Genomic DNA, 13,019 nt, shown 5'->3' on the forward strand with positions numbered 1-13,019 from the left:
TGTGAACTCTTGAAAGCTGAGAGCTGAGCATAGTGGCGCATCCCTGCATCTTAGCACCTGGGAGGTGGAGAGTACAAGAATCAGGAGTTCAAGGCCAGCTTCAGCTGTGTAGTGAATTTAAACCACCTTGGGCACCTGCTTCAAAATAACAAAACAAAGAAACAAAAAATGGGAAAAAAGAATACATTAGGTTTTTAATGCTGTAAAATTAAATTATACTTTTTTTGTTTATTTTAGCAAATGATGAAAAAATCAAATGGTTTTAAGTTTTCTTTTCTGAACCTAGTGTGATCTCCACACTTATTTTTTAAAAGAGCCAAGTTAAGGGGCTGGAGAGCTGGCTTATGGCTGAGAGTGCAAGCTGCTTTTGCGGTGATTGCTGTTCGATTGTCAGCATCTGTGCCGGGAGCCTCACAACTGACTGTGACTTCAGCTCCAGGGAACCCTACCCCTCCATCCCATGTGGTTACCTGCACTCAAATGCACATAAGCATAATTTTAAAAATAATAAATCTAAGAAATAAGAAACCTAAGAATCTAGGTGCAGGATTCCAAATAATAGCCGATATAACAAGTTACTGCTAAAGGAACAGTAGTTTGTCAGAACTAAGACGGCCCACAGTAAGAAGCCTCCAGCATACAGTGTGCCCATCAGGGGTGTGAGAAGCCAAGGTGTTCTGTTGTGGGTAATGAGAGGCCCAAAGTAAAATGATCCTGACTTTTAAACGCAGTAATAGTTTTTGTGAAATAGGGGAATTGTGGCATTAAAAGCACTTGACATCTAGGGCAGGTGGGTTGAGAGAGTATACTGACCATTATCTGCCTAAGACCAGCAGTGTTGGGCACACAGGCGTTATTCACTGTAGCTTGTATTATACAGAATAGAACTGAGAAATTTGACCAATATTGGATCAAGTAGTATGTAACATTTTGATTAAAATTAAGAGAAAACAATAGTTTATTCTTACCAGTATATTCACCGTCAACATTTGAGGTTGTGATCTCCTGAAATGCAATGAAAATAGAAAATAACAGTAACTTCCTATGAGGGGCTAGGTGGATAAGGAGCTCGCAGTAGAATGTTATTCCCTGGGAGATCCAGGAGGCAGCATCGCTGCTGTGGGCTGGTGTGTGTCAGGCAACACACTTTGAAGGTGAGCAACAAATAGCTTTGAAAGAGTCAGTTGGAAAGGGAGAGGAAAAACCTTATAAAATGCAAATATATTTAGTGAAATATTCCTTCAGTAATTACGTACTGAAAGTAGAATTTAAAGTCAAACTTGTGTAATGGCGTAAGCGAATGCAGACAGATTGTAAAATTATATATACAGCTTTAATGGAGAAATAGACTTACAGAACCACTGTTCCCACGGAGACCAGGAAAGCAGAAGCAGCGGCTGGGAGCATGCTCGCCAAATTTATAGGCAAACATTAGCCCGAGGCGAACACGCCCCCTTAAGGGCGGGACTTATCCCTACATCTCCCCTTTTTGTCTAAATAAGACAGAGCTAAACCAAATACAACTATATACAATAATAACAAATAATAAATATAACAAACAATATTGAGAACAAAAGTTTTGCTAAACATGCTATCTCAAGGAGTCTAAATAATGCAGAGAGTAATTACAATTATATAATCTTCAACTCCGTCAAAGATCTGAGAAGGGAAAATATTACTTAACAAACGAGATATATCCAAAATGTGCAACAATTGACAGAGACAACTGACTACCTGGGCAATCACCCAAAGTCTCGTTTGCAATGTTGAGTCAACCAACTTTGGCTAAGGCCTAACATAACTGACATACCATTATTAAAGGCAAGGAACTTTTCAAAACTATCTTACCCTGTCTTGGCAGGATATGACAGTCCTGTTTTATCCATTGATGCACGCTCTGTATCTGTCAGTGGTTGAGGTATGGGCATTTCTTTGCCCAAAGGCCAGTTCTGCCAAATAGAAAGGCTCCAGGTGGAGTGTCTTTGGTGCTCAACATTCTCTCGGGAATAGAGCGGTGTTGCCAGGAGCAATTGTGTCTCACTGTCACAAAACTCTGAGTTAGATTAAAGGCCATTTTCTACAGCTCTTTGAAGAGGTCGAAGATTATCTATCTATACTGAGTATAATCTCTATATATCTAAAGAACCTGATTAGTCTAATTATAAATGACAAACTTAGATGATTATTTATCTATATAATTCTCAATATCTATCTAACTTAAAGACTAAGACAATAAACAACTGTGTAACAAATGAGGATAATGACCTCCAAATATAAACACTGTACAAATATACATTGCAATATGGTAAATATATATCAATACACAAACATTATATAAGTATCTTAATCAGAGGTAGAAATGTACACTGCAATATGGTAAATATATACAATATATATTTATCAATACAATATATGTCAATACATAAAAAATGTTTTAAACAGAGATAGAAACATGCATGCATACAATAGTCAATATAATTTAACTTTGTATCAATATACAAGAATCGATACCAATATATTTGTCTAAAAGCAGTAACTCACAATTATAAATCTATTATCCCATCATTTTCCCTCTTTTTTTTTTCAAAATGATCCCTGAGCTTATAAAATTCCTCCCCCAACCTCCCAACCCCTAAATGATGTCCCTAAACCCAGGGGTAAATTTTACTGGGAGAGGGGACGTCGTCCTCTAGAATTACTTCCAGCTGTCATGGGGGCGACGTTCTTTCTGGGGGATCCTGTGAAAGTAAAATGATGGTTAAATTTCAAGATCAATGTCTTTTAAAATTGCCAATAGTCTCTGAGTATTTTGTGGAGGTCTGGCCAGAATGTTGTACAAGATGTGCACCATTTCAGCTAACCAAGTTGGGATCGTCTTGTGCAGCTGGTATCCAAAACAGGTCTTGTAGTAGCGCTATCAGTATCATGATGTCATATCAACCAGGTAGAGTTGTTGTTGTGGGGCCCCATCTTCTTCCTGGAAACTTCAAATGTCACTTCAGGAAAAACTCATTGTTCATTGAGAAAAACTTAAACATTAATCATATAGACATATATAGACATACATATATATATATATTCTATGAAAGGCATGATAGATATTTTCAATGAAAAGTATGATAGATATGAAGAAAAGCAAAGATGTTTTCTAAATTCATATTTCTTTCTGTCCCATATCATGGCTCTTGACATGAGACAGAAAGTCCAGAAACTCTGGGTTTTTCTCTTAATAACAGGCTTAGAATTGGAGAGGGACTGAGCCAGAGTCCAACTTCAAAACCAGCTCTACATATTTATAAAGAAATGTTTAATAAGACATATATATATATATATATATATATATAAATTAATACTTACAAAATGTGTCCATCCATCAGTAATTAAATATTCAGGGTCCCTTAATTTCTTTGAAGATGAGTATTTTCCTGTGGAGATAAGAACCCTGCCTCCAACCTATCTGTATTTCTTACCATCAGTATGCTCGCCATCCTTATGAAAGAATTGTTATTTATCTTTTCCAAGTGGCTTCTCTTCTTCAAACCGAACCTTTATTAATTTTGACGGTATCCACAATTTTTCCTCACCTGTGGAGATAAGAGCAAAACCCCTTCCCCATCGTAGCACATCTCCTGGCTTCCATTGTAAGGTCAGCACATCCTTGAAATAAACTGGTTGATTTAGTTCAGTAGACTTTTCCATTATCCAATGTCTTTCTGCAGCCATTGTTCCCTTCTCATTAGCGTTGAGAAAATTCAAGGTTAACAAAGCATTATAACCTATTTCTGGGGGTGTTTTCCACCCCTTTCTGTTTGTTCAACATATCCTTTATAGTTCGATTTGATCTTTCTATGACTGCTTGACCTGTAGGATTGTATGGTGTACCTGTAACATGCTTGATATTGTAATAATCAAAAAACCGTTTCATTTTCCTAGAGATATAAGCAGGACCATTATCCATCTTTATTTGTGTAGGTATACCCATGATAGCCATGACTTCTAATAAATGAGTGATTACTGAATCAGCTTTTTCTGAACTTAAAGCAGTTGCCCACTGAAAGCCTTAATAAGTGTCAATGGTGTGATGAACATATTTTAATTTGCCAAATTCTGCAAAGTGGAACACATCCATCTGCCAGATTTCATTCCTTTGGGTGCCCTTTGGATTAGCCCCTGCAGGCAGTGGCGTTTGGTTATAGAAAGAGCAAGTAGGGCATTTCTTTACAATCTCCTTAGCTTGTTGCCATGTAATTGAAAACTCTTTCTTCAAACCTTTGCTATTAACATGATGTTTTTTATGAAATTCAGAGGCTTGTAGCACACTACCAATCAATAATTGATCAATTTCTGCATTACCTTGTGCTAGAGGACCTGGCAGACCCATATGGGATCAGATGTGTGTTATGTACATAGGGCAAAGCCTGTTCCTGATCAGATCTTGAACCTGGAGAAACAATGAGGTTAGTTCAGTATCATCAGGTATAAATTCAGCAGTTTCAATATGTAAAATAACTCTTTCTGCGTATTGTGAATCTGTAACTATATTAATAGGTTCTTTAAAGTCCCTTAGCACCATAAGAATGGCATATAATTCCGCCTTCTGGACAGAATTATACGGACTTTGTTCCACCTTACCCAAGTCTTCTGATTTGTAACCTGCCTTCCCTGATTTATTGGCATCAGTACAGAATGTACGGGCTCCAGTTATTGGAGCATCACGGATGATTCGAGGAAGAATCCAAGAAGTTCTCTTTATGAAGTTAAGCCTCTTGCTTTTTGGATAGTTGTTATTAATGTCTCCCCAAAAATTAGCACAAGCTCTTTGCCATGGTTCATTATCTTCCCATAATTTCTTTAGTTCATCAGCAGTGAAAGGCACTATAATTTCTGCTGGGTCTATGCCTGCTAGTTGACGAAGTCTCAGCTTGCCTTTTATAATTAACTCAGAGACTTTTTCCACATAAGTTTTCAGTTTCTTACTTGGTTTATGTGGTAAAAAGACCCATTCCAAAATAATATCATCTCTCTGCATTAAAATTCCTGTAGGAGAAATTTTTGATGGTAGTATGACGAGAATACAATCGAGCTCTGGATTCACCCTGTCCACATGTACCTGTTGTAATTTTTCCTCAATCATTGTCAGTTCCTTTTCTGCTTCAGCTGTTAATTCTCTGGGACTGTTTAAATCTTTATCACCATCCAAGGTTTTGTTCAAATGAATTATTAGATCAGGTTTTATTCCAATAGCTGGTCGTAGACTGGAAATGTCTCCTAACAGTCTTTGAAAGTCATTAAGAGTCCGTAGGTGATCTCTCCTAATTTGTGCTTTTTGTGTCTTAATTTTTTGCAAACCTATTTTATAACCTAAATAATTAACAGAATCTCCCTTCTGAATCTTTTCAGGAGCGATTTGCAATCCCCATTTAGGTAAAAGTATCTTTATTTCTTCAAACAGTCTGTTCAAGGTATCCATGTTTGAATCGGATAACAAAATGTCGTCCATGTAATGTCATACTATAGATTTGGGAAATTTCTTGCGTATTATTTGCAATGGTTGGTTCACAAAATATTGGCACAGGGAGGGGCTATTTAACATACCCTGGGGGAGGACGGTCCAGTGGTACCTCCTCGAAGGTTGAGAATTGTTATAAGTAGGCACTGTGAAGGCAAATTTTTCTCTATCTTCTTTTTGCAAAGGTATAGTGAAAAAACAATCCTTTAAATCAATAACTGTGAGAGGCCATCCTTTTGGAAATAAAGAGGGCAAAGGAATTCCAGATTGCAGAGGGTCCATAGGTGGAATAACCTTGTTGATGGCCCTGAGATCTGTCACCATTCTCCATTTACCTGATTTTTTCTTAACCACAAATACAGGAGAATTCCAAGGGCTGGTAGATTCTTCTATATGTCCAGCATCTAATTGTTCTTGTACCAGCTGTTCTAAAGCCTGTAACTTTTCCTCAGCTAAAGGCCATTGCTTTGTCCATATTGGTTTCTCAGTCAACCATCTTAGAGGTAAGGCTGTTGGTATCTCTGAAGGGACATCAATTGCTTGTTCTTGTACAGTCTGAATGGCCGGTTTTCTCCGTTTGTAATATCTTTTAATATTATTCTCAGAAATATAGGCTCTAGAAGTAGCAGGAATGTTAATTTCGGTATTCCATTGTTGTAATATGTCATGACCCCATAAATTCTTTGCGATATTGGGTACATATGGCCTTAATTTTCCTATTTGTCTCTCTGGCTCTATACATTCAACCCATCTCGTGCTCTGCCTTACTCGAGATAGGGTTCCAGTTCCCAGGAGCTGAACATTTACATTCTGAAGAGGCCAATACGGATGCCAAGATTCTGGGGTAATGATACTTACATCAGCACCTGTGTCCAGCAGGCCAGTAATAAAATTGCCATTTACACACACTCTGTTTAGGTCTTTGATCATTTATAGAAGTTTGCCAAAACAAACGTAACTTATCTTTCTGATCATTATTGCTTGTAACAGTAGGCATGGGGCTTTCTAATTGTCCTGATGAGGCACGTTCTCTGCAGAAACTGGAATGACTGAACCATGTTTGCCATGGGGGCCTGTGAGGCCCCCCTTCTCACATTTCCCGAGTGTATCAGGTTGCCTTGTCTATCTCTTGTAGACCTGCATTCATTCGTCCAATGTCTGCCCTTTCCACATCTTCTACATAAACCTGAAGGCTGAGTCCTCCTATTTCTGTTATTTCTAGAAGATGCATTATTATTATTATTATTTCTGAAAGATGCATTATTATTATTATTATTATTATTTCTGAAAATCCGTTGTCTACAATTCCTTTTCATATGACCCATTTTGCCACAATTAAAACATTTGGTATTCTGGTGTCTCCTTTTACCATTGGAAATTGCTTCTTCTACCCGTGCTTCAGTGCCATAATCAAATGTATCAACATTGAGTGTATGCAAGACCCATTCTTCCAAGGGCGCTGATCTGAGCTTTAAAGGGCCCAAAATCCTTTTGCATTCCACATTTGCATTTTCATAAGCCAAAGACTCAATCATTATATGTCTTGCTTCTGGGTCAGATATCCCTATTTGTACAGCCTTAGTTAATCTTTGTAAAAAATCACTAAAGGGTTCTCTCTGACCCTGTTTAACTCTGACAAATGATTCCATTCTCTGTTCTGGGTCTTGTACCCTGTCCCAAGCCCTTAAGGCTGCTGTAGTACACATGGAGAGTGTGTTTTCATCCAAATTAGCTTGTTCCTGAGGGTCGGAAAAGAGCCCTTCACCTAGAATTTTATCTAGGGAAATGTCAATTCCCTTCACTTTTCCTGCTGTTCTAAGAGTCTAGCCTCTTGCCTGAATAAGCATTTCCATTTCAATTGCGGTCCACTCTCAAGTACCGCAGAGCTCAGCTGGAGCCAGTCCAAGGGGGTTGCTCTGCTTGTCGTGGCCCAAGATCTTAGCATCTCTTTAACAAAAGAGGCTTGCATCCCAAAATTCATGACAGTCTGTTTTATTTCCTTGAGATCATTCATACGGACAGGCTCCCATGTATCCTCCTTGATGACCCTAGGGTTTTTGGAACCAATCACCTTCTCTGTTGTTATTACTGGAAAGGCAGGTAGAGCTGTAGGTAGAGCTTTGTGGAAATTGTCCCGGAGAGATTTACCCACAGATGTAGTTAAAATTTGCCTTTCTACCCTTTGCTCTTCTTCATCAGAATTTAGAAATTCCTCAATCTTTTCAATTCTATTCACCATTGCCTTCTGCAATGTCTGAATCTCCTGTCCTGGGTCACTGAGGATTCTAAAGTATGAAGTTTGTCCATTAGAGATAACATCTCATCTTTGGACATAATTTTTATGGCATTAACCGTGCCTTCTTGTATTGACAATCTTTCTGTCAACCTGTCATAAGCTTTAGACAAAATCAGATTGTCACATTCAGCAGTTTTGATTCTCTCAGTTAATGTTTCATTTCCTACAGAAAGGGACTGAAGCTTACAATCCAAATCAGCTGTTCCCTCTTCCATAGTAATGAATTTCTCTTTAATATCAGCCACTAATGTTTCAGTTCCTACAGAAAGGGACTGAAGCTTACGATCCAGATCAGCTGTTCCCTCTTCCATAGTAATGAATTTCTCCTTAACATCAGCCTGGAGAACTTCAAACTGATTCTTGAGAATATTGTTGTCATTCTCAATTGTTTTTAAGCGTTCAATCTCTGCCTTAAGAATCCTGGATTCGTCTCGTAAAGACTTTATCATATTTCTATTATCAAACCATTTAGTGCCAATGAAAACTACGAATCCCAGAAGGATCCATAGATGTGGGGTGATAGATACTTCTTGTAAAATCTCCCACATGGTACAATTAAAAAAACTGTTAAATTCTTGAACAGTAATGTGTTCAGACATTTTATTTATAAAAGAAAAATTTTTTACCTGCAATGATCGGTTCCTGCCAGTGGTGGTCTCTGTGTTTTTGGAGCCTGTCCTAGAACTAGCTCTTGTAGACCAGGCTGGCCTCGAACTCACAGAGATCCACCTGTCTCTGCCTCCCACGTGCTGGGATTAAAAGCATGTGCTACCACCGCCTGGCCAGCCTCAAACTCACAGAGATCCGCCTGCCTCTGCCTCCCAAGTGCTGGTATCAAAGGCATGCGCCGCCACCACCACCCGGCCAAGTCACTTTGTATCAGACCAAATCTGCTGCTGTGCCGGCTTTTGTTGCAAAACTGCAGGTACTTGAGCTTCTGCTAATTCAGGCAGTGGGGTTCCACTGCAAACTTAGCCAAGGCAGGCAGAATGTGCCTGTGTGGCCGAGTGTGTCTCAGACTCTGCACTGGGGCCCGAGTCACAAACTAAAAAACAGCACCCAGGAGGGTGCTATGTTAGCTAGCGGGCTACCCGCTTGAGTCGGGGGCAAAATGGCCCACGTTGGATGCCAAAATGTAACGGCGTAAGCGAATGCAGACAGATTGTAAAAATATATATACAGTTTTAATGGAGAAATAGACTTACAGAACCACCGTTCCCGCAGAGACCAGGAAAGCAGAAGTAGCAGCTGGGAGCACGCTAGCCAAATTTATAGGCAAACGTTAGCCAGAGGCGAACACGCCCCCTTAGGGGCGGGACTTATCCCTACAAACTTGATCTCAGTAAAAGCTGTCAGTATTTCTAAAATTAACACGTGGATTTAATTCAATTCCAGTTTAAAAGTCTACTGTATCAGGTTAGGGAAAGAAATGAGGTGATTTTATGTTTTTTTGTGGGGGCAGGGAGAAGGGGAAGATAAGATCTCACTGTGTAGGCTGCTATGAAACACCATGACCAAAAACAACTTTGGGTTTATTCAGCTTACACTTCCACATCATTGTTCATCACCAAAGGAAGCCAGAACAGGAACGCAAATGGCAGAAACCTGGAGGCTGGAGCTGATGCTGCCTACTAGGCTAGCTTGCTCTCCATGGCTTGCTCAGGCTTAGCCTGCTTTCTTGAGGAACCTAGGACCACCAAGCCCAGGGCTGACATCACCTACCATGTACTGGGCCCTCACATGTCAATCACTAATTAAGAAAATGCCCTACAGCTTGATCTTAATTGAGTTTCCCTTCTCTCAGATGATTCTAGCTTGTATCAAATTGAAATAAAGCAAGCCAGGACACCACTCTACGTTAACACTCAAGTGGAGAGAGAATGACAGCAAACAGATTGTTCGGCCTTTCTCATGGCATATGAGACACTATGGAGAGTTAGAGGAGTGATACTCATCTGTGTGTATGCATGTGCTGTTTGGGCTGCTGCCTCAGCCAGGCAGGCTGGATGAGCCTCTTCCTGTCCTCGAAGAGCATTACAGACATGTGCTACTGCCTCCAGCTTCTCAGATGTGGGTTCTGGGGCCTGGAACACAGCCTCATACTTGGGTGACGAGTTTTACCTTCAGGGCCATCTCCCTAGATTCTCATATCTTTATGTATGGCTGTTTTACTTTCTTCAAGGAGTACATTATCTTTAATTGATTGAATACATACAATTTAACAGAAAAATGGTAGCCATTCACTCTGAAGTTATTCCATTTTAGTTAAAATTTAAAAGGGGTTATTATTGGTAAATTATAATTGAAGAACTCTCAAATTTTTTAATACATCCCAAAATAATGACATGCACTGTACCTCAGCTTTCCTGGATTTTTGGTGCTTTCTAGAAATACAAGATTCATTTTTACATCAACAGTTCTGAAAAAAATATTTTCTTCCCTTTCCTCTTCTTTCAAAGGTATGCAGCCACTTATGTATTCAGTTCAGGAAGCTCTAAACGCCAGACCATGGTGGATTCGGATGGGGACTGACATTTGTTACTACAAGTAAGTATTCTTACAGAAGTCCATCGAAAACAGTGAAAACAGGCTTAGTATGTGTGCTGGCTAGTTTTATATCAACTCGACAGACGCTAGAGTCACTGGAAAAGAGGGAGTCTCAATCGTGAAAATGCTTCCACTAGACTGGGCTGTAGGCAGACTGTAGTATGTTTTCTTAGTTAGTGATTTGGTGTGGGAGGCCCAGCCCACTGTGGGTAGTATCATTGCTCTGGTCTCCAGGCTTCTGTCCTGATGTCCTTCCATGATGAACCGTGATGTGGAAGTGCAAGCCAAATAAGCGGCCCCCCCCCAACCTCTCTTTCTCTTTCTGAGACAGGGTTTTTGTGTAGTTTTGGAGCCTGTCCTGGAATTCACTCTGTAGACCAGGCTGTCCATGACCTGTCTCTGCCTCTCGAGTGCTGGGATTAAAGGCATGTGCCACCACTGCCCAGTGGTCATGTTTTTTTTTCCACACAGCAACAGTAGCCATAATTTTTGTTAACTCTGGGAATTTCATACAATATATTTTTTTAATTCTAGTCAACCCCCACTCTTTCTTCTTAACTTCACTCCTGTCTCCCTAACACCCCAACTTGATCTCTTTCTTTTTTCCCTCTTCTTCTTTTTCCTCTTCCTCCTCTTTTAAAATAACTCATGGAGGCCAGTTTGTGCTGCCCATATTCCTGTGTGTGGGGGCATCCACTGGGGAATGGTGGACCTGCTAGGGGCCACACCCTTAAAGAGAACTGACTCTCTCCCCTTCAGAAGCTGTCAGGTGTCTATGGCTCCCTGGCCAGACTGGACACCTGTTAACCGTGTGCAGGTACCCTCAGCTGCTGTGGGTTCCTGAGCACAGCAGCCCTGTCATGTCCAGTGGTCACTGTTTGAGACTGGTGAGACTGGTCCTCCCAGACATTAGACTGCAGAATGTTCTTCTTCCTTCTCCTCTGAAGTGGTCCCTGAGCCTGTGTGGGAGGGTAGGTGTTGTGTATGATATAGATGTCCTGTTTGTGACTGTAGCTTTGCTGCTAAACAACCTGGACTCCTTAGAGTCCTTGCTTCCCATTTTACTCTGATGTTCCAGGTAACCTCCACTCTGTATCTTTAATGCTTCTTTTATTTACTATGACAATACATGACTCCTGCATAGTTATCAGCAGTTCTTTGCATCATTTGTCACTTAGTCTGGTTTCCTCGTGACCCCTTCATCCCGAAGTGCTTGTGCTGGACGCCTGAGGGCACTTGGTGCTCGTTTATGTGCAGTCCGTGTTTGGAAAGCTAGAAGGTATGGCTTGCTGTCTCACCGCTGGAAAGGGCGATTTTGTAAGTCAGTCACACCTTCTCTTGGCAGAAGGACAGCTTGCTGCTGTCTTTTCAGAGCTGTTTTAGTAATGCACACAGACTTTCAGATTAAACTCTTAAAATTTAAACTACACAAGTGTCTGACTCACAGTTCTGAGCACAACCTTGCACGTTCACAGCGTGGATTCGGCCTTCTCCTGTTTCTTTACTAATAGAATACCCTCTTCATGCTCGTAAGGATACCCTCTGCTGTTTGACTAGAGCCCACTGGATGTTCCACGTGAGATTCCAGTTTCCCTGTGGTCTTCTGTTGGAACATGGATGCTAAACAGTAGGGGAAATGCTTAGGTTTGAAAAACTCTGCATCCAAACTAACCATTTAACATTCTAGTTTTTAATGATCATTTCCCATCAGTCACACAGAGTTTTATATGCTCATAATTTTGGCCTTGATGTTTTATCTCTGTTGGATGCTGGCTTCTGTCCTGTTAGTTTTGAGTTTTCCATAAGTGGGTTTTGATTTTAATGTAGTCCTTAACAGCGCGGATATCTCATCCTTCTTAGCTTTATCAGAAGACGATGGCTTCTAGAATTTACACAGATTTAACAGCTGCTGCCGTCCCTTTGGAAAAACCCAGGTCTTGCTGGGCAATGGTGGCGCACACCTTTAATCCCAGTACTCGGGAGGTAGAGGCAGGCAGATCTCCATGAGTTCGAAGCCAGCCTGGTCTACAAGAGCTAGTTCCAGGACAGGCACCAAAAACTACAGAGAAACCCTGTCCCGAATATCAAATAGATAGATAGATAGATAGATAGATAGATAGATAGATAGATAGATAGATAGATAGAAAAACCCAGGTTTTAAGTGCTGTTACTTTCTGGGAAAGAAACAGGCTTCCTCTCAGTAAGGTTCTGTACACCCTATTTGTTAGCAAAATAAGTGGCAAATAAATGAGGAGCAGACACAAAGGAAGTGTGTGCCCTAATCTCCACTTTGCAGTGCTTGTAGTGTTTTAATGACAGCTCAGTAGAAAGGTGCTCCTGGACCACCCTTTCTGTTCTTAATGTTGGAGTAAACGAGGGGACCTAGGCATTGGTGGGCAAGGTTTTGGAAGACCTGCTCAGGCTATTAAATATTAAAACATCCATATTTCTTTACATTTCAAATCCTTTCATATGCAAAGTGTGTGACCATAGCATGATTTAAGTTTTTCTGTATAAGGGATGATAACAGGCATTTTCATTTTTGCTTTTTCTCTGGCTGTTTTGGGGTCAGTTGGAATTCAGCGCATTTTAGCATACAATGCTTAACTATTTTTTATGTTGTATGTGTTGTTGGGGTTGCTTTCCAGAAGCCTGCATTCAGTCAGG

The 13,019-nt window shown here is 40.3% G+C and overlaps 1 protein-coding gene across 4 annotated transcripts in view; it reads left to right on the forward strand.

The window, feature by feature from the left end:
* The window catches only part of LOC121453357 (cytosolic carboxypeptidase 1-like), a 131,718-nt gene that overhangs the window by 90,324 nt on the left and 28,375 nt on the right, over positions 1-13,019 (forward strand). For all 4 annotated transcript variants that reach the window (XM_041660081.1, XM_041660078.1, XM_041660079.1 and 1 more), the window contains one exon: positions 10,265-10,352. In XM_041660081.1, coding sequence (XP_041516015.1) covers positions 10,265-10,352 — 88 coding nt within the window. The remainder of the gene's footprint in view (positions 1-10,264; positions 10,353-13,019) is intronic.

Source organism: Microtus oregoni, unplaced genomic scaffold (genome assembly GCF_018167655.1).
Source record: "Microtus oregoni isolate MIOR12 unplaced genomic scaffold, Mior012 000011F_ref0000422, whole genome shotgun sequence".
In the NCBI taxonomy this organism is placed as follows: Eukaryota; Metazoa; Chordata; class Mammalia; order Rodentia; family Cricetidae; genus Microtus; species Microtus oregoni.